Below are 21,635 nucleotides of genomic sequence, written 5' to 3'. Positions count from 1 at the left end.
ATATTTAGCTACAAATACTTTAGGTAGGTAGGATAAGAGCATCTCCTTTCCTCTAAAATAGCTGGAAGTTAGGCAAGTTTATGTCAATCCACAGCATGACCTGCACCTTGAAAAGTCCAGTGTTCTTATAATGTAAGAAATACTGTTTGTTTTTATGCCAAATTATCAAGAAATTACGCAGTACTTACAGCATAATTTGTGTCTCCTTGACTTGTTATCTCCATGTGGGCACCTACAATTAAGTATTTGTGATCTATCCATCCATCCATCCATCCATCCATCCATCCTTCCTCCTTATTAGCACTGATGTTTAAAGATGATTCAGAAGTCAGTGCAAAAGTGTTGCTTTGTTTGTCAACTGCTAAATAAAAATCATATTTGAAGAAAGTCAAGTGTAAATCCACTGTAATCGGTATCCTCCTGTGACTCACCTGGATTAAACAAAACATTGTGACATGAAACCCGCTTGCGTGTTGCACTTTCCAGTTTAAAGGCAGACTTTTGTGTTACATAAGAGAAGAAACTAAACAACAGATGGTGAGCAGGCATTACTTTTCATTACTCATTTCACAGTTGACAGGCTCCCTCGGATGCATGCAAGGTCGTCTCTGAACGTAACATAGAACAGACATACTTAACAGTCACATGCTTGGACCCTTACAGTTCACACAGAATTTCCCCAGTGGTTTCATAAACCACCAAAAAATATGAACAAACTGAGTTTAGTGCACCTTCCCTTTAGATATGCATAGTGAACCATCATTTAAATGATTAAAACAGGATATGCAGTACCATTTATCCTACAAAATGGCTAATAAATAGAAATCGTTCAAATTCAGTCTGAGAACAAAGATACCTGAGCAAGATGCAAAGCTACGTGAAGAAAAATGCACAATGAGTCTGCTGCAAAAACCTGGTGACATGTTCACATCCTGAAGGAAAAGAAACCTTTAACAAAAATGTAAAAGTGGCATTATTGCATTGCTGTCCTTTATTTTTACATGCACAGGAAATGAGTTTTTAAATAAGACAATGCATATAGATTTATATGTATATATAACATTAGATTTCATCAAAACAGCTCGCAGTGAGGCTTTGCTATTGTAAGGCACATTTAATTACCTGATAATTAACTCGGAAGGTAGTCGCTCCACTGAGGATGAGCAACAAAAACTCTGGATTTCCCTCCTAAATAAGATAAAGCTGTGTATTTATAATACACTGTGCATGATGAAATGCTCACTGAGCTTCAGCTTGTCCACAAAATAGAAATGTGAACTTCAAGGTTTTCTACCAAGAAAACAAACAAAATAAAAAACCTCAAAACTGTAAACTGACTTCCAGAAACGTAAAGAACTACTCCATCTTATTTTCATCAAACTTGCATGTTTTGCCAAGCACCTCATCAAGCATCATTTCCTTTTTGTGCTTGTTGTTAATTATTTGTCCCTGCTTCCTCTCACACACAAGTGTCTCATAAGTTAAAAGCTACAGTATAAGATAAATCCCTGGATCCTTGTGGTGCTAAGGTAACATTTCTGCATGCAATCAAGTATTAAAACTTGTAGTCCAGCAGGACATGCACGATGCTTATCTAATCCTTTATTTTTTTTATTAAGTGAGAAAATTTAAAGATCCTCGTCCTCTGTTTTGGGTGAAGCCGGCCTGGAGGCGGTGACCGAGTCTTGACTTTTCCGTCTTGCTTTTGGAGAGGACGCTGGCGGCAGAGAGAGTCTTTTTACCGACAGCAGCCTGAGGATCTCGCTCACCTGAGCCTCGAGCAGCGACAGTCTCCCGCTCAGTATCTGAATGTCTGCTTTCAGCTCCAGCTTGGCCGCGTGGAGCGTCGCTTGAAGCAGTGCTTGCTCAGACAGCGGCTGCACGAATGAGTGTCTGAGGGAGACCTCGGCGTAAACCCCGAGGTTGTGTTCGAATGGATTTCTCTCCATGGGGCTCCTTTCCATCGGGCTTCGCTCGAAGGAGCTTCTTGAATCTCCTGCTCGGTCGATGCGTGGATCGCTCTTTGTGATACCACTGTCGCAGGAGTCGGTTTTGTGCAGGGCGCTTGTTTCCTCACCTGCGCTGTTGCTGCCCTCTGTGCTTCCCCTCTCTCCGCCTCCCCCTGATTTGTGGTTCGTTTTGGGGGCTGCGATCTGTTCTGAGGACTGCGATCCTTTCGGCCACTCGTCTGCTTTCTGAGTCTGCTTCTCCTGCTCGACAGGAGGACGTGCTGGCTCAGCAGATGTGGCGTTTCTAAACTTTGCCCAGCCTCTCACACCTCTGCCGCTCCCTGCGTTACCCTCTCCACCTGCACCACTGCTCTGGCCAAACCGGCTCTCTGGACAAGGCTTTGATGCAGACTCCACCGCCTCCATTGTGCGCCTTTGCTCTGACTTTTCAGGCATGTTGCAACTGTTCCCCCCTCCTGCTGAGGTGTTCTCCTGCCGCTGCTGAGGAGATGCTGAGTGACTGGGCTGAGTGTAAGAGTTTGAGTCAGTGTGGTGCTGGGGGTGCTGCTGCATCTCCACCTGCACGCAGTTGTGATCTAAGTAAGTGTTGGACTCTCCCGTTTGAGCGTCTCTGTGCTGTCTGAACTTCTGGAACAGCTTGCGAACCGGGTGGTCTTCGGGAATCGACAGAGTCACGTCACTCTGATGCGCCTGCTCCCTCCTCACATCGGCAATCTTCCTGAAGATGACCTGCAAGAGGGAGAGTGCGTGCATGAGGACACTGATACAGGACACACTGTAAATTGTAACTTACAGTGTGCATGCTCTAGTGCTCGACCTGGACGAAGCAAGTTGTACAATGTCCGTATAATGCAGCTTCAAAGCAAGGACAGCTGCCTGCAGCTGTTGTGAATGCTGAAATATTTATGAGCTGAAAGCGGTAATGCACAAGGGAAACCGTTAATGGAGCAACAAGTCAATAATGGAGGACAATTTAGGCTCTGAGTCTTTCCTGATTCCTTCTGAAGACAAAGAAAAGAAATGTCAATAAACTCCAAGCGTCTCACTACCTTCCGATACCACTCTGGTAGAAACTTTCAGTGCTGGTGTACCTGAGAAGTTAATCTGTGAAACACTTACCCCCATGAATCCCAGGTTAAAGCCCACTGTGTACAAAGCTCCCACTATTTCAACTGATATATTAATAGTGTAATAGTTAGCATCAACTTCTTTAATATCATTTTTGGATTAATCTGAAACTGACTAGTTTAGATGATTAGAAATAGATTAGAAAACCAATGTAGAAGACAGCTACTAATGGGCTCGGCTGCCCATAAGTAATCTACAAAATGTCTAGGACCTGTTATGTTATTAAACATGCAAAGAACTCTTAAGTCACTGTTTATTTCTTTATATTTTGCTTTAAAGAAGTCAGACTTCCCTATTATTATTTTTTCAAAGTGCTCTTGAGCAGTGTCTCTCCAGGCTTGGCTGCTTGTTTACTCATTTTCAGTAGGGGTGCAACGATACACAAAATTCACGGTTCGGTTCGGTTCGATACTTTGGTGTCACGGTTCGATATTTTTTCGATACAAAAAAATGTTCATGCCTTTTTAATTTGTCATTTATTAAACTTATAAATATATATTTTAACTCAAAAGTACAGTTTTTAAATTTAACCCTAACCCTTGTGCGTGTTTTTTATTTTGACAGCGAATGCGCACCTGCGGACCACTTATGTGCACCCCTGGTTATATAGCTCATCATATCGCAGCCACAGAAATTCTTTTGTCCATGAAACCATAAAGCTGCACTTTCTTTTTGCCTTATAGTCTGATTTGTCATAACTTCTCCGTTTTGTGGTAAGCTTTTCTTTGGCTGTCACTTCTTCACCCTGACCTGTCTTATTTGGCTCAGCAGAACTAAAATATATATCCTGCTGCTTTTACACACACACTCACATAAGCTCAGCGATTCTCTGGCGATCAACCTCTCACATGTTTAAGCTGTGGGAGATTTCACTTGTCATGTTTGCATAGTAAGCTAACGATTAATAAGACGATGTCAGAGGAATTGGTGCGCAAATTATCATCACTCACAGATCAGTGCTGTCACTCTCTATACACAGTTCGCACGATTGCAAAGTGAAAGCAAAAAAACAAGCGCAAATTCAAAAGCGATTTCAATATGTCACATATTGACAGTGGCTCACCGATGCCAATGACATAATTACCCAGCTACATTTCTGAAAGAATGCAAAAGCATTGACATATATTTTCCCTACAATAGCCCGACGGGCAGGGCAGAGATAGATTTTGGTAGCCCGACTGAAAAAAATCGCTAGCCCCAGGACGTCGGGCTAGCGATATTGCAAGCCCTGTATCTGATTGAGGAATCACTCATCTTTGGAAAAGAGAGTTTATTACAGAGAAATGTCTCTTTCCAAAATAAAAGCTATACTATCCGCTTCTTCTGGGCTATATTCTCAGCAGCATAAGGAGGATCACGTGCTAACAGCTGTCTAAATGACTCGGCTAAAGTTAGTAGCATGCTTGTTGTTTTTGTTTTTGCACTAGGATGATGTCAGCGTAAATATGCAGTCATATTCGTTGTGTTCCCACTAGTGCTTTCAGGTTAATCTCGTTGAAATGACCTTAACGCCACAACACGGCAAATCTCCGTTAACGAGCTACCGCCGATCACCCCGTGCGTGGGGCTAGACGGCCAACACGTTAACGAGCTAACTGCGCTAACACACTAGTTCACACCCATGTAATTGAGCATTGCATGGCACATCCAACATACTGTTTTACTTTAGTCCATGACTCGCTTACCTTCAGGGTCATACCTCACATGAAAACCAAAATAATTCCAAACGCCAGATCTGAATGAGGGTGGGGGAGGTGCCCTGCGCTCTTCCTTCTGTCTATGCTGTCTGTGTGGAGCGCTCAGTGGATCTGCGCTCGACAGTGCAGCCTAGGCGGAGTAGTCGAACGCAGATTCACTGAGCGCTCCACACAGACAGCATCGTCAGAAGGAAAGTTGATAAAATAAATTACAAATGTTGTATTGTTCATACATATGCGTACCGAACCGAAAGCACTGTATCGAACGGTTCAATATCGATACGAATATCGTTGCACCCCTAATTTTCAGTCCAGTACTTGTACACAGGATGTTAAGCCACTTCAACATGTCCTATGAATCATTCATGTTAAGACCTGACACAGGACCTGAAAGATGCATCTGGCCCTTCAATGTTGACTGAAGCCTCCTCAGAAGTGGCCTCAATGGAAGTGTGTTTGTCAAGGAGCCATTCTCAAGGAAGTAAAACTGAGGCTGAGGTATGCCAAATTACACAAGGACTGTGCTGAAAGTCAGTGGCAATGGTTCCAAACACACTGCCAATGCAGTAAAAATATACCTGGATAGACAAAACACACCATCAAACACTATCAGCATGGATTGGCCTCCCCAGAGGCCCACACTTCAACATTATTGAAGCAGTGTGGGATCATTTTAACAGAAAACTGAACAAAAGGCAGCCAAAATCCAAAGAAGAGCTTTGAATTTCCTTCAAGAAGCCTGGAGACTGAAGACTACTTAAGAAATAACAAGAAAGCTTGTCTGAGAGAGGCCGTGTTGAAGAATAAAGGTGGTCATACCAAATACTGTTTTTAAAGCTCATTAGGAATTGTACACACTGTTTTTGCCTCATATACTGTATACTGTCCATGTATGTTTGCACAGGTTTCAATAAACCACTGCACCTATTTCCCATTTTCCTAACAAAACATAAAGAAATGAAGAGGGCTTGAGACTTTTGCAAAGTCCAAATACCTGCCACGAAACTGTGCCAATTAATATTTACTACACAGCACTTCCAACAATTGCTCAAACATTCTTAAAAGGCCGATCTGCTTTGTTACAGCCAGAGTTCGAGCTGTTATGAGTCTGTTTAATTCCTTCAAATTTTTTAAACCTACATCCTCAAAAGTATTTCATACATCTCAGTCCTGAACAAAGAACACAACAGACTACGTGCCCTGGGATGACTTGACGCAATATGAACATCCATTAAGAACTTAAAAGATAGTATTACAGCAGAATGTATAAGGAACCTACTCTTGTGGCTGGAAAGCAAAGCAGCTCCGTGCTGTAGTGGGATCAATATGCGTAGCCAGGAGAAACTCTATGAAATATTAGAGCCTTAGTTTGGACCGGCTAATTGTTCAGCTTTGAACTAATTTTTTGTCACTGTCCTTTTCACAGATTGGGGAAATCTGGATGGAGACAGTGTGCATGTGCTGATTTATTTACATCTATCCTCTTCACATTTGAGCTGTTCACTCTGAGTTTGTAATTTGATAAAAAGGCTTTCTGAGCGGTCGATACAAAGACAATGTGCTATATATATATATATATATATATATATATACAATCCATTTACCATTACACACTTTATGGAAAACTGTATACAACTCTGCATCGCACTCAGGTATTCCATGCTGCCTAGCTCAAGGCCACAGCACATGTTGTATGAATGAAGTCTCATCTGCAAAGAAGGGATTTGATTCTAATTTTTGTCTATGATTTACTGCTGGCACAAACACCTTTTCGTTCTTTATTTCTCCTTTTATTTTAAATTTAATGATCATTTAAGTACTAAACACACATATAGATATGTGTGTTTAGCATATGCATGGCAAGACATTGCAAAATGCTTTGCAATACAAACAAAATAAGAAAAAGTGTTTTTTATTCATACTGTCAGTTGGTGAAAAGTTGTGGTTATAGATGTTCCTGTGCACTGGGTTTGGTTGCTCAGCTCTTGATGATGTAGGAGTTTGTAGATGGAGAGTTTATGTTGTAAAGAAGCAGGTTTGGTTGTATTGCATTTGTTGTAGATTGTAAAGACTGATTCACTTGCAGTCCATTGCACCTTGGTAATTTTAGTAGTGTAATGTACAATGTTGAAGTCCAGCTGGGTGGGAGCTGTGCACCCTGTTATCTCTTTTGCCTATGACAACAAAATGCAATCAGTAATCCCTTGCTTTAAGATGACACTAACATCCTTTACTAAAAGACAGGACAGTGAAAGTTTTACCCGTTTTCGCAAATTACAGGTGAGGATGAGGTTGCGGGAGAAAGAATTGGCGAACGCGGTGTAAAACTCCAGCACCCGCATCAGAGCCTCTCTCCGGATGACGTGCAGGTCGCAGTACGTCAGAGCGCGCACATTCGCACAGGCTCGAGCCAGCGTGGTCTCTTTCCAGAATGCATCTCCAAACACGTCACCTTTACCTGAACAGGGCCAGATATCATATAAACATCTGTTGGCTCAGATAAATATAAATAAAATGGGATGAAGTCGAACACATATAGGTTGTAAAGCATAAAAAGGACTTCAGAAAACTTTGCTCTAACTTCAACTGAAAGCAGCAGGTACAACTTTGCTTGGTCTATTTCACAATATTGCCCTGGATTACCTAGTATTGCGATGACCTCGTCATCTTGGATGACTTCGAGTGAACCCGAGACTACAAAACAGAGCATATCAACGCTCTCCCCGATGTGGAAGATGAGGTCTCCAGGTGCGCAGTGTGTAGTCTGAAACTCCACGGCGAGAGAGCGCAAACAGCCGTCACTTGCCAGGCGAAAAGCTGGATGGTCATTGAACACCTGTTTGTTGAGGTGGACGCAGATGTCTGCACGCATGTCTTTAGGACAGATGGAGAGAACCTGAAAGACATGGTGAGATTTGTGCAGCAAACACTTAATGCATCATCACTGGAGGACATTAAATATGTAGCACATTTCCGCTGCTCATTTAGCAGATGTATTACTAAACGTTTTAAAAATAGAACTGCAGAGACATGAAAGCTGCTTCTTTAAATAATCTTTCAACTCCAGATGTTGGACCATGTGATCGGATTTACTTCATGAGAACAACAATGGTAATGTTGTTACTGACTGCATGGACTGTAGAAGTTCAGGACCTAAAAGGCAGATATGGGAGGCAGGCAAGATTTAACCAAGGGCATAAACTTTAATTGGGTTGTTGGGAAAGCCAATAAATGAAAACATGAAATCCAAAAGATAAATCTGACAAGTAATGGCACATCAGTTTTTGAAAGCACCCCCTGAAACTTTTGCACAGATTTGTACCTTGTCTGTGTCAATGCCCTTCGACATGGCCCAGGTGGAGACGATGAAGTCCATGACCCTCTCGCTCAGACCTTTGGGAACCTGGTAAAGTTTAAGGAAGTCACGCACATTGTTGAGCATCTCGTGGTAGCGATTTGTGTTGGTGTACATCTGCTGGAAGATGGTGGTGACGTTTCCAAAGATTGTGGCATATAGCAGCGCTAAAAGAAAAGACAGAAGAGCAAGAGTTCATCTTATTTATTCGAATCTAACGTTTTCATTCATCCGCCTTCTTACGCTTATCTGAGACATGACCATCTCTTCCAGCTCATCTGGGGGGACAAGTCATTCTCAAGCTAGCCAAGAGAACTAATCTCTCCTGTAAGAGATAAATGCTTTTAGATAACAAATAATCATATTTATGGGATCACAGTATCCAACTTTCATACCTCAAATTTAGAGTTAAATATTGTTGAGGAAACTGCCTATGACAAAACGTTTCAGTGGAATATATGCGTGATTAATGGAGTATTTAACATGAAAAAAATTTATATTTGGATTAAAGATTAAATAATTAATTGAGATCTAATCCAAAACTTTATTCCCTTAATTTTTTCCGCTTGTCCAATTAAGGGTTAGAGTCCCAGCTGTTATAGAGCAAAATTCCAGGTGAGGTTACTGGTTTATGACGGGAAAAAACCGGAGCATGCTGATATTTAACTGTCCTTTAAGTGTTTTCCACGCTACCGGCTTCCACACAACCACGTGAAGACTTTTTCCCTCCAAATGACATTCTAGGAACAAACCAGCTCATCTACTTGCCTTTCTAGACCTTCGGGGACTTTTGTGACTTGTCATAAGGTCAAAGGTCATTTTCCCACCTGATGAGGAGTTAACCTGTAGACCCTGTTCATGCAGAACAGTTGCTCCTCCAGGCCACTCTGAGGGAAATCTTGTTAGCGCTCATTTGCAGTTGTATGAAGGCTGGAGTAAGAGTACAGCACCATCAAAGACTCTTCTTTTTTCTTTTTCTTTTGATAATCACCAAATTATGCCATTTGATTATGATTGCTCAAACCTTTGCTTGCCTCTCTTTATCACAATCCCCTGATTTATACATGACTAACACTTGATCAATGATGCTGTAATTACATAATCGCTGGTGCACAAATGAAAGTAATTTTAAGATTTCAAAGATTTTACAGTGATAGAAAAACGAAAACCTTAAAAACAGTGTGGATGTCCATCTGACGTGATGCTGTATAAGCACTACAAGCATATAATCATTATATCTTGGTTCTACAATAATATAGTACTTTTTGCATTTTACATTTTGGATAAACTCTTTAGTGAATTTTATTTATTTGTTTTTAATAATTTTGTTTGTTTTGTTTTGTAATTTACTGAAAAGTAAATGTACACAAAACAGCACTGCTGACAGTGCAGTTTTCTTAAATACATGCATGCATAGCCTGATATACACAACGAGGGATGGGCTAACTCTTTATGATATAATTTCTAATCCACAGTTCCTGGGTAGGAGTGCCGTGCTGCAGTGACCTCAAAGAGTCACTCAGCATCTCTTACTGTGAGGTTTTATCCACTCAACGGGAAAGCTTCATCTCCGGTCACCACAGCAGGATCACAGAGGTTAGGATACATATCTAACGTGATGGCTCATTGTCCACTTACTACACCCGAGCCTGCAGGCAAACTGGCCCTCTCTTCGATTCCTTTTCCACTCAAATAATTACCGTATCTATAGCAGGAGATTTATGCGCCATAATTGAAGCCGACACTGCAGTGTGACTGAATGATCATCGTGATCCAGGCGCCATCAGAATAATGGGTGTTTACTTTCGACTGTACGAAGCTTGAAGCGTGGCTGTCACTTTCTGTGTTCTCACTGGTTTTATTGCATCACTATACATGCTGTTTTAGAGGGATGGGCCAAAGGTTAGTGCACAAAGGTGAGTGATGACCAAGGTACTGTACAGGCACTGAGATCAAAGGTGAAGCTATTACTCTGTCTGCAGTGTGTGATGAAAGCAGCAAACAGGCTGGAGTAAAAATAGGCCTTTCTATTTTGGTGAATTGGAACCACAAAAGATTACTAAGACACCAAAGATATAACTTAGAAACCACTAATGTAGTTACAGTACTAAGTTCTAGATAGTTTTGAAGTTAGCTAAGGAATATGGCGTGACTTATACGTAGACTTATATAACATAATGCATCATTTCTAAGTTCATGTTATAAGCTTCATCCTCATCAATTTGACAGTCGTGTCCCATTAAATACTGAAAGTCACGCAACACAGGGAATGTAAAGAAAAAATATCTGTATTTGCTGAAAATTTAAGGGTAATTTGGGAATAAATGAAGTCTTTAACTTTGACTTTCTTCATGAAGTTTCTACTGACCATGAGAAATACAGAAGAATGCAATGACATTTATTCCCTGCATTGAAAAAACGACTGACTGAATTAACATGCAATACTTTTCTGATGTGACGACCGGCCCTCAGACAGACATTCACAGAGCAGGCTGTGATGGGCGCTGAACATGTCACTTTTGATTATTGACAAAGCCGAAACTCAGAGTGGTTCAAGCACCGAGGCTGCAGCTAAACGTGAAACCATGACCAGAATGAAAAGAGGAAAATGTTGTCTGTGGATCATTTAGCTCTATAAGGAATAAATACTTACTTCACTTTCTGAATATTGAATTCTGTCATTATCGAAATGTGATTTTAAATAATAATTAACTGTCCGTTTGGTCAATTAGGGTGGCAGGTACAGATAGACAACCTATTTACATCCCTGATTTAGAGCATGCTTCCAGACCTTTAGGAAGAGATTTTCTACTGAAAATGGTTTTTAATGTTTTAAATGGATGTCTAGTTGATGTTTCTGTGACGCTAATACACACACCAGCCAATCACATGACACCAGCTCAGTGCATTTAGGCACGTAGTCATGGTCAATTTGATGTGCTGAAGTTCAAACTGAGCATCATGATGGGGAAGAGAGGCGATTTAAGGGAATGTGGTGTGGTTATTGGTGCCAGACGAGCTGGTCTGAGTTTTCCAGAAACTGCTGATATAGTGGGATTTTCTCCTTCAAACATCTCTAGAGTTTACAGAGAATGGTCTGAAAAAGAGAAGAAATCCAATGAGCGACCGTTCTCTGGGTGAAAAGGAAAATTTTCAGGGCACACTTTGAGCCGCTCAGTCTACATGAGTATTGTTGCCGACCATGTCCATCCCTTTAGGAACACAGTGCACCTGTCTTCTGATGGCTGCTTCCAGTAGGATAACACATCCTGTCACAAATCATCTCAAACTGATTTCTTGAACATGACAATGAGTTCACTGTACTCATAGCCACCATATCTCAATCCACTAGAGCACCTTTGTTACAGTATATGGTGTAATGGGATGTTCAGGTGTCAAATCTGCAGCAACTGTGTGATGCTATCACGTCAGTATGGTCCAAAATCTCAGAGGAATGTTTCCAGCGCTTTGTTGAATCTATTCCTTGAAAAATTAAAGCAGTTCTGAAGGAAAACAGGGGCCCAGTTCAGTCCTAGCAAAGTATTCCTTAATAATGTCCACTGAGGATATGCACATTAAAAGGTTAGGAGGAAGTTGCAATAAATAAAGGTAAATGGTTCAAAAATATTTTGTGAAAACTAGAAATTCAACTGATTTGCAATGTTTCACTTTCACTTTGTTGAAAATGTAAAAAGAGACAGCAAAGTCAACTCTGCCATGACATTTTTCAATAGTGGTTACATAAATATATTAGTGTCTAAGCAAAGTCATCTCTAAATACATCAGTAATGCCATACACTATGTTAACTATGGGTAAAAGCAGCCATGTATTGATCACAGCGTGCTGGGACTTAATATCCTGCACAGATCCTCCTCATGTTTTAGAACACGCGTACCATATGTTGCTTTACTGGCAGCTGGTAAATAGCCAGCAGGACTGGAGAGCACGTTATCTTGACTAGCGTGCAAGGAAGTGTAACCAGACTGTTTCATCTCCTGCAAGGTTCAACTACCATATTATGAATGGATGAATGCACGAATGACATCAAAGTATGTATGCTTTGTTTAGTGTGGAGTGATGGGGAGACAGGGCTGTTTTTGTTGTTACAGAGCTGTTGTTCTGGTAAACACCCACAAATGATGCTACTGAATATGGTTAAAACATCCTTTCCCAGCTCCAAGTACAGTTTAAAACTCATGGATCATTCCATTATATGGCTGTATTACTCACATTGTGGCTGCTAGTTAAATGTTTCCTGTGCCATTTTCAAAGGTTTTGTGAAACCTTTGGAGAAACTGTTAAATGTGATGCATGTTGGAAATACAGTGTGTGGTGACTGGGTACTCACAGCCCACCATCATCATAGCCACGGAGAAAATCTTCTCGCCATCTGTTGTTGGAGCAATGTTACCAAATCCAATTGTGGTCAGGCTAGTCATGGTGAAGTAGAGAGAAGAAATGTACAGCGTGTCTTTGGTAGGACCTCCTTCCCACCGGCCATTACCGCTAGTGTTGTAGCGGTAAGGAGTTCCAATACTCAGTCCCAACTGGTAGAGCCAGCTGTCTGTCTTAATGGTGTTGGTGGTCTCATCAATGACCTCGTGGTCACCAATGCTGTACCAAATGCAGGCAAGCCAGTGAGCCACCAGGCCGAAGACACACACCAGCAGGACCAGGACCGCAGCTCCATACTCCAGGTAGTGGTCCAGTTTTCGGGCTACGCGGCCCAGACGGAGCAGGCGGATGACTTTAAGGGAACTGAAGAGGCTGCTGAGACCCTACAGAGAAAGAAAGTGAAAATGTGAACCAGATATCCAGATTAAAACATACAATACATTGTACATTGTACATCAGATGAAAGCTGCATTATTATCTTATGTTATAAATTTACACTGGTTTTCATGATTAAAATGATTTCACCTTAAGAGAAGAAAATATCTGTCAAGTCAATAAAACAAGTTTAGAATGTGTAAAATCATTAAGAACAGAGGATTCATGTGACTGGTGGAAGACAATCCGAGAGAGTATGGCAACTTAAAGAGGTGCGCTTTGAGAGGGAACTCCAGAGTTTAGGAGCAGAGCATCTGGAAGCTCACATTGTATTCAGTTGAGGGGAAGGGACAGTGAGATGGAAGGAAGAAGAGTGCAAATGGGTGTGTTGATGTGCAGAAGTTAAGAGTGGTACTGCAGAGCGATGTTGTGGTCTCAAAGGTGATGAGCAGAATCTTGATATCATTATGATATGATATTAGCCAAAGAAGCTGCTGATGGGCCTGTATGTTGTGACTAATGGAGGCAGTTCTGGTAATGATCCGAGCACCAGGAAGAGAGAAGACCTGAGAAGAGTCGTCAATAGGGAGGGAAACATTTACATTTACACAAGGTGAACTGGTGTCAGTGAGGAGAACCTTGGTTTTATCACTATTCGATTTGATAAAGTTTACAGGAGTACCAGGATTTGATTTCCTGGAGGCAAACACAGAGAGCAGTGGTACGAAAAGTGGTGGAACATTTGGCGCACAGGCAGAGCTGCATGTCATCAGCGTAACATTGGAAACTGATATTAAATCTATGGAAGACATGGCCCAGAGGAAGTAGACAGATGATAAATAAAAGAGGCTCCAGGACAGATCCCTGTGGGATGCCAGTGAAATTTAATATTTTTGAGTTGAAAGAACGGAGTGCGACTAGAGTTGTTACATTTTGTTGTACAAAGAGATGTTACATTTGTACATATGAAAAAACAACAACCATATCTCCTTAAAGGGTGAATATTTTTCATTGCTAAAATTGAAAAATCATGCTACTGCTTGGTTTTGTTCTCGGGAGTCATGATTGTTTTTGGCTGCTTTTACATATTATTGCAACACTGATATTGTAAAATAAATTATTTACATACAGTTGAATACAGTTACAATTACATACAGTTATTTAAATTAGAATTAGTCTTATTTTGGCTCTCTCCTAATGTAAATAGAGATCATATATATAAGATGAATGAATGAACTCATCATGATATCACCTACCGGTTAGTGGACTGATGTTTTGAAGCCTTGAGTTTACCAGTTTAGCTGACTCCACCTTATTTTTTAAAAACTTTAATGTGATCATAAGGGGTAGGTACAAAAAAAACAAGGGCCATATGGAGGTTTTGCAGTCAGGTGACCAATAACCACGTGACATTAACTTGCCCACGATTTTAAACATGTGACAGTCATGGTGATGATGTAGAATCAAGTGAAGAAGGCCACAGTAACACTAGATACTGGTCAAAAATCATATGGGAATCACTGTTGGTGAAGGGAAAAATTAGTATTCCCTTACTGGTTGTGTGTGGTTGGTCACTCGCTTTTACACCTAAGACCATTTTAGAATCATCAATAAACCTAACCCATTCATGTCTTTGGATAGTGGGAGGAAGCCCCAGCCTCCTCCTGGATTCAAACCCAGGACCTTCTTGCCGTTAGGTCACGGTAAACACTGGATTTTGTAGATATCATTGTTGACAATACTAATGTTCTGGGTGAAAAACTCAAAACAAAGAGCTCAAAGACTCTGCAATGTGATTATTCAGTGTGGTTTTGTCACCATAAGGGATCGATAATATGACCTGATTTCCATCCATTCATCCATCCAATTTCTTCCGCTTATCCAATTCAAGGTCGCGGGGCGGGGGGGCTGGAGCCTATCCAAACTGTCATAGAGCAAGAGGCATGGTACAAACCATATTTATCACAACATATTTAAAGAAATACAGAAATTTACTTACTGGGAGAACGGAGTCTTCAGTCCGTGTGCTATTTCTGTGGAAATGTGACTCACGAAGATGACCCGTGGAAGAGGCGTGTGTGAGGATATCCTACATTAAAAAAAGAACAGTAAAGCAGAAACGTTTTAATGTATACGTGGAAAGACATACCATTGTCTGAGCAATTAATCCCGCATTAAAAGAATTATCTTTATTAAAGTTTACTCACATCATCACCGTTTTCAAAGGCATTGATGATATCATAGGGCAGGCAGGACAGCAGGTCGATGACAAACCACGTCTTTAGGTAATTCATTCTTATGAGCTTGGCATCTGAAATCACCTCTCCAGCTGGACCCACAAAGGTGGTGTGGAAGTTGAGCACGATGTCAACCAAAAAGATGACATCGACAACACTGTCCACAACCAGCCAGGCCAAGTTGTTCTGCTTGGTCCTGAAGGAAACATTATAGGGTACCATGATGGCAGTGTAGAAGGTGAGGATGAGGATGATCCAGTCCCAAGTGGTCTTGAAAGTGCAGTAGTGGAGGATGATGTGTGGAGGGGTCTTAGGGGCCTCCTGCTTGTACTGAGGGAGAATGTCTGATCCCAGCTGGAGAGCCTTTCATTGAGAGGAAACATTTGCCGTCATGATACAAGAACCTCTAAGCCATATTTAAAAGATACAGATTCTAGAAAGAAAATTCTGGGTCTTGCTCACCTCAGCCAGTCTGGAGGGCTTGTGGCTGACCTCCGACTTATTGAGTGGTGTTAACTGCTGCACCAAGTTTCGATTGTTGGCCAGTGCTCGTGTGAGCCTGGCAAACTTTGTCCACCCTATCCACAGACAGCAACACAGAATGCACAGGAAAACAGCACGGCATCCGGCATTATTTAAGAATTAAGAAACATTTAAGAGCATTTAATGTTAAGATGTTTACATTTTACTGGAGTTTATGGGAGTATTAGGTGACGTTGATTTTCTTTGTTAAATGGGCAATAGATATCTTTTGACTTGAACTGAATTTGTGCAGTTGGATAAAAACACCATCTGCGTTTAGACTGGTTGCCTACTAGCCTTGCTTTAACTGTGCACTGCTGTCTGCTACCTGCCACAAGCACGACTGCTCAGCCAAAACAGGAAGAGGAGAGAGCATTTGTTTCCTGCTATATGAAATTAGGAATGTTCACAACACTTCAACACTTGGAAACTTTACCCAGCAAAAGAAAACCTGGTCCACTCCCAGAGGAAGCACAGAAGGAAAAGACAAGTGACAGAAACTGAAGGAAAAATAAAAGTGATCCCAATTTCAATTGACATTATTTCTACAAGATTTATAATAAACAAGTCCCGTGTACTTGCATCGACTAAATCAAAGAATCTCTATGTGCTTGTCTCTTTTTCATCTGTTTTGACAAAGAGTCAAACTTTGAAGGTATCCTGTTACATACACAAACAAGTGTGGCGCCATATTTGAAGTCAGTTGCATGAGGGGCAGTCTCATTTTCTTTTTGTAATTTTTCCCACAGTGTTTTGTTAGCCAGTGAATGGAAATAAACAGGTTTAGGCTCTCATACCTGTTGATTAGTATCACCATTATGTTGGTATTGACCGAGTGCACCATTCAGTGCTGTGACATCATGTCTGATCAATTACGTCTCAGAGATGTTGGGGATTATCTTACTACAAAAATTTGTTTTTGTTTTTGTTTGTTTGTTTGTTTGTTTGTTTACATTTTTTCCTGCATTTTTGCATTTGTTATGATCTGTCTCTTTCACATTCTCTTTATGTTTTGAATTTTCACGTACTTCCTTAGTTTCTTATTTTTTGTCTTTTAGTTCTTTGTTACAGTTTCTGTATATTATGGTCTATTTGTTTTATTTGTTCCTCCTACTTTCTTGTGTCTATGTGTCCCTGTTTAGTTATAGCTTCTCACTTCCTGTTTTAGTTTGGCAGTTATCTGTCTCCTAAGTCTTGTTACTAGCTTAACTTTTGTCCTCTTGTCTTGTTGTCTGGAATTGATTCGGCTGTGCCTTGTTACCCCTTTGTTTCCACTTTCTCTGATTACCCTGATGTGTATAAATAGTCCTGCCTTTGCTTTCCCCTCAGTCATTGTCTAAGTCTCTATGTTATCTCCCTTGAATGCTCCCTGTTAGTTTTTTTTTTTTAATTATTATTTCTACTGGCTCCTTTCTTCAGATTTTTGGTGACTTTATTAATGGACTTTGAATTCAGTTTTTTTTTATAACAATCCTAATAAACGGTTAATTACGTCAGTCTCCAGCAACTGCATTTGGGTCCACTCCTTAAATGCACCATGCATATTGCACCGCTGCAGATTCATGATATAAATAAATCCTGACTTGAAAAATATTTAACTATTAATATATGAATAATAATATAATAGTATATAAAATCAATCTTCAGAAACCTGCCACACCCTTTTTTACCTCTGTGAAACAGGATTATTCATACAGCTACCTTCTCCTTGTGCCCTCACTGTCATTTAATTCTGCTTGGTGTATGGAAAAAGTCTCTGTGGCACAATTAATCCCCAGGGATATGGCACTGCATAGACTCACAGAGACCACTGTTCACTGACCCGGACACACAACACCTGGACAGTTGTACGTTACACACCAGGAAACTAATGTCTTATAAGTCAAAGCCACTCATGTGCAATCAAAATCTATAACACTCTTTGTCTTTAATTGTAATGGCTGGACCTTTAGCGATAACTCCAAAGCTTTCAATGTGAAAATCCCAGAAATACAATGAAATACAGAATACTATCAGGTGGAAATTATTGGTACAGTAACATAAAGTCTCTCACCTCTTGTGGACTCATCGTCAATTGGCTGTTTGAACAGGGTGATGTCTCTGAAGGTGCAGAGGAAAAGCACCACCTTGTCATTTTCATTTCTGATTGGGGCTATCTGCATGTAAAGCCATATTGGTGTTTCTGTGGGAAGCAATCAAAAAACAAAAAGTAAATGACCAGATATCACTTCTAATCGTGCGTTTCTTTTTCTTTTTTAACATTTATTCCTTAATTCATTTTATTTTTGTTTTTTGTTAAAATCTTGCGATTCAAATTTACAGTACTTACTATTCTTTGTATACAGCAGCACCTCATAGAAATTAGACTCATAGCTGTCAAATGTTTGTTTGATTTTGTCTATCGTATTTTTATCAGTCAGATCACCATACATGAAACTGCAAAATAAGACAAAGAGGGAAGAAAACATAGTGAAATGTGAATAACAGATTATGAGTTTCCATAATGTAAGGTTTATATATATGTTTTTTTTATACTTCAGGTTTGACTATTTCCAGGTATTTAGATTAGTTCCCCTTTTGATAAATAAAAAGTGGAGATTCAATGTATAAAAAAAAAAAACAAGAAAAAAAAAACACACTAAAATTGTGGATTAAAGCTTCCAGTCAAGCACCAGAAAGAAAGGTGCTGCGTGCTTGAAGAGCATCTTACTTGCATGTGCTGCTCTTGTGCATCACATCTGCTCTGTGGTATCCAGACAGCTTGCAGAATCCATCATTGCTGTAAACGACTGGCCACTCCAGGACCTGTGCATTTCCCAACAGGAAGCTTGTTTCTGAGACAAAATACAGGAAATTTTAAACACCAAATTACAAATAAAGAAAACATATGTAATAAAACATATACCTTTTATTATTTATCAAATCGCCATACATTATTAAATCACCATAATGCAAGTTTATATTTACTACTGCATATAATGGAAACAAGATGCAAAAGTCATCCACATTTGTCTACCAGATGAGACGGAGAAAAGAAAAGCTGTTTAGGTTCCACTCATAATGCGAATCAAATATTGATGAAGAGCTGAAAACTTCTTCCACTTTACTGCAGTTTCAGAGCAGTCTGCAGTCTTCAGACAAAAGGGTGACTGAAATTCTTCCAAATTAAATTGCACACTTGAACTTACTGTACATGTTGTTCATTCTGCGGGCTTTTGTGGTCAGACATTCAGACAATAGAGACTGAATTTCAGATAACCACCACATTACTGAGGTGAAGAGTAAAGTTTACAGACACTGAATCAATGTTGCACCCCTCCATCTACGTTTGTAAGAAAAGCCTCTGGGTCTCATGAGAATAATGTCTGATTGCCTGCTGTGCACATAGTACTTTAAATATTTACGCCAGTAGTACAGTTACTGGCTGTTTTGCTGACATGCATTTCCTTTCTGGAACATAAAAAAGGTATACAGCAAAACTGCGCTCTACTCTCTGGTATTTGTAGCTAAGAGATAAAGTGCCATAAATCAAATTATACATCCCTGAAAAGAACATTACGACCTTTAGGATTGGCTGCAAATCCAGTTCTTGTAAAAATGAGACTATATGTTCTCACATTAGCAGAACTTTACTCCTTAATACCACTGAACAAACACCATGCATCAAATCTGGAGCTGCAGATGGCCTAGATTTCATTCGTTTATGAACTTTAGCTTCTGCAACAATGCGCATAAATAAGGAACAACCTCACAAATCCTCAAACAAATGCTTTAAACTCCTCATATTGTGAAAATCATAATATATGGTGGTGTAAAATTGCACTCATCACATAAATAATAATCTTTACTCTTACTTGATAAGTAAGACAAATAATTAGTGTTTTCCTAATTTTATTTAGAGCTAATTTAAAAAGCCTCCCATAAGAGCAAACTATAATTTAGATTTTTCATTATTTATCCACATAATTCGGATAATGTGACTGTTTTTTGTTTTCTATATCAGAAGAAATGTGTCAGTCAACTTTCAGGTAAAAAAAAAAAATGCTACTTAAAAGAAAAAAAAATCAGTGATTGCTGATTCTGCTTCCCAGCAAATGGCACAAAAATAACACACGTCGGTATACTTCAGCATCCCAGTCCTGTGTGGTTCCCTGGCTGAGAAATAAAATCGAAAGCATCACTTATTTCTGTTTCCATTTCAGAGTCAAACTCACCGCTGGACCGCCGGACTATATTCTCCAGGAAAGTGTTCTGCGGAGCCACCAACCCTCTCTTGCCCCCATGCATTATGGAGGTTTCAGGTCAGAAACTCGGTGCTGCTCGGTGGTCGTGCTGGTACTAACTGACCCTTCTCCGTTGTCTGCCCGGCGGGAGCCTGGTCCACCGGAGTCAAGATCGCCACGATGGAGCTCTGTGTATCCGGACTGAGGCTTCAAAAATAAAAGCCTCTTTGTAATCATATGGAGCTGGGCCAGATTTGGAGCTGGTTGGGTGCACAAAGTCAATTGTAATTAATATCCACCGATGCTTACACTGTAGCCACACTAATCTACACTGGCCCAACACTGGACTAACTGTTAGTTCTTGATAAAACAAACTTTTATTTTTAAGCTCTTTTTCTAGAGTATTGCTGGTATTATTGTCTCAGGTTTCCACTTTATACATAACTCCGTCCAGACGCACGAGCTGGCCTGAAATGTCTGATTTCTTTCCGCATTAATTTAAATGCTGGGGTTGGACGCGTATTTGTATTTAAAATACGTGTTAAAATATGGGGTTTTATACTTTTTCTTTTTAATACTCAGAAAACGTGCATGATGATGAAACATCTGATATCAGGAATTTGTTCAAGTATAATTCAAACAGGTCATCCTTTCATGGGTTTATTAGGAAGCTGGAGATGCATAAATGTGCAAAAGTCTTCATTTCTTTACATTTTGCTTCCAAGGAGCCAGGCTTTTTTTGTTGTATTTTTAGTCAAAAGCAATAATTCTCCAGGCTTTCAAATAGAATAGTAATTAATCCAAATGTGAAATTATTGGCTCAAATCATTGACAGTATGTATAAACAACAGTTAGGACAGAGACACAACAGTGAGTGTCTACAGTCATCTTTAAAACACGGTGACGGCTTTGTCATGAGTGGGGACAGCATTTCATCCAGCAGTGTTGGAGATTTTATCAACATTAATGGAATTATGAATGCAGAAAAATAATTTCATATTATGATCCAAATCCCAATACTATGTGGACAGCACCTGACTGGCCAGAGCCTTTTTCAACATGACAATGAACCCCAAAACACTGACAGTACAATAATGACATAGCTGGAGAGAAAAAACATTTAATGGATCACCATCAGTCATGGATTGGCCTTCCCAAAGCCTGAACCTCAACTTATTAAAGCAGTGTGGGATCATCTTGACAGACAACAAAACAAAAGGCAGTCAACATCCAAAGAAGAGCTTTAATAGTTCCTCAAGAAGCCTGGAGAACTATTCCCGAAGACAACTTAAAACTTGCAAGAGTTCAGGCTGTGTTGATGAATAAATGTGGTCATACCAAAAAATTATTTTAGAGCTCATTAGAACTCTATTTTTGCCTCATACACAGTATTTGCACATGTTTCAATAAATGAATGTTTCTTTTTTGTGTATCAATTTCTTAAGCTATTCAAATCTATTCATACCTACAATGAATCTCTGACAGGTGTGTGTCAATAAATATTTGATATAAGCTAGTGCTATGCAAAGAACGCAAAAAACAACATGTAGTAGTGTGATCTAACCTAACCAAACTACAGAGGAAGTGTCTTAATGTATCTCTTTAATCAGTCATCATCAGACGGGATGCCTCACATCATCATCGTCTTGCAGTCATGTGGATCATGTGTAATGTGCAACATGTTCAGCAGGGGGTGCTAGCTGAACATGTGCATTGGCCTGACAACATTAAA

The 21,635-nt window shown here is 40.1% G+C and overlaps 1 protein-coding gene across 2 annotated transcripts; it reads right to left on the bottom strand.

Moving 5' to 3' along the window:
- Positions 1 to 541: 541 nt before the first annotated feature.
- On the bottom strand, positions 542 to 20,104 carry LOC309688717 (voltage-gated delayed rectifier potassium channel KCNH5-like). Of its 2 annotated transcripts, XM_082504628.1 has the most exons (13): positions 19,895 to 20,104; positions 18,391 to 18,514; positions 18,010 to 18,116; positions 17,734 to 17,862; positions 15,621 to 15,736; positions 15,129 to 15,521; positions 14,921 to 15,010; positions 12,500 to 12,929; positions 8,118 to 8,317; positions 7,439 to 7,691; positions 7,057 to 7,253; positions 2,788 to 2,880; positions 542 to 2,699 (listed from the first exon to the last, which is right to left on the bottom strand). In XM_082504628.1, the coding sequence occupies exons 1-13, from the start codon at positions 19,965 to 19,967 to the stop codon at positions 1,629 to 1,631; spliced, it is 3,276 nt and encodes a 1,091-aa protein (XP_082360754.1). In that variant the 5' UTR covers positions 19,968 to 20,104; the 3' UTR covers positions 542 to 1,628. The 2 variants fall into 2 exon arrangements, with proteins under 2 accessions (XP_082360754.1, XP_082360755.1); XM_082504629.1 differs by lacking the exon at positions 2,788 to 2,880.
- Between the last annotated feature and the right edge of the window lie 1,531 nt (positions 20,105 to 21,635).

This window comes from Aulonocara stuartgranti (assembly GCF_965226115.1).
Source record: "Aulonocara stuartgranti genome assembly, chromosome: 15".
Taxonomy (NCBI): Eukaryota; Metazoa; Chordata; class Actinopteri; order Cichliformes; family Cichlidae; genus Aulonocara; species Aulonocara stuartgranti.
The sequence above is the reverse complement of the archived record's forward strand: the minus strand, read 5'-3'. Positions and strand labels throughout refer to the sequence as shown.

Coding starts and splice junctions, on each gene's coding strand:
- LOC309688717 (XM_082504628.1), bottom strand. CDS start 19,967: ATGCATGGGGGCAAGAGAGGGTTGGTGGCTCCGCAGAACACTTTCCTG. Junction 15,011..15,128: donor CCTTTGAAAACGGTGATGAT/GTGAGTAAACTT, acceptor TTTTTAATGTAG/GATATCCTCACACACGCCTC. Junction 7,254..7,438: donor CGAGGTCATCGCAATACTAG/GTAATCCAGGGC, acceptor GGCCCTGTTCAG/GTAAAGGTGACGTGTTTGGA.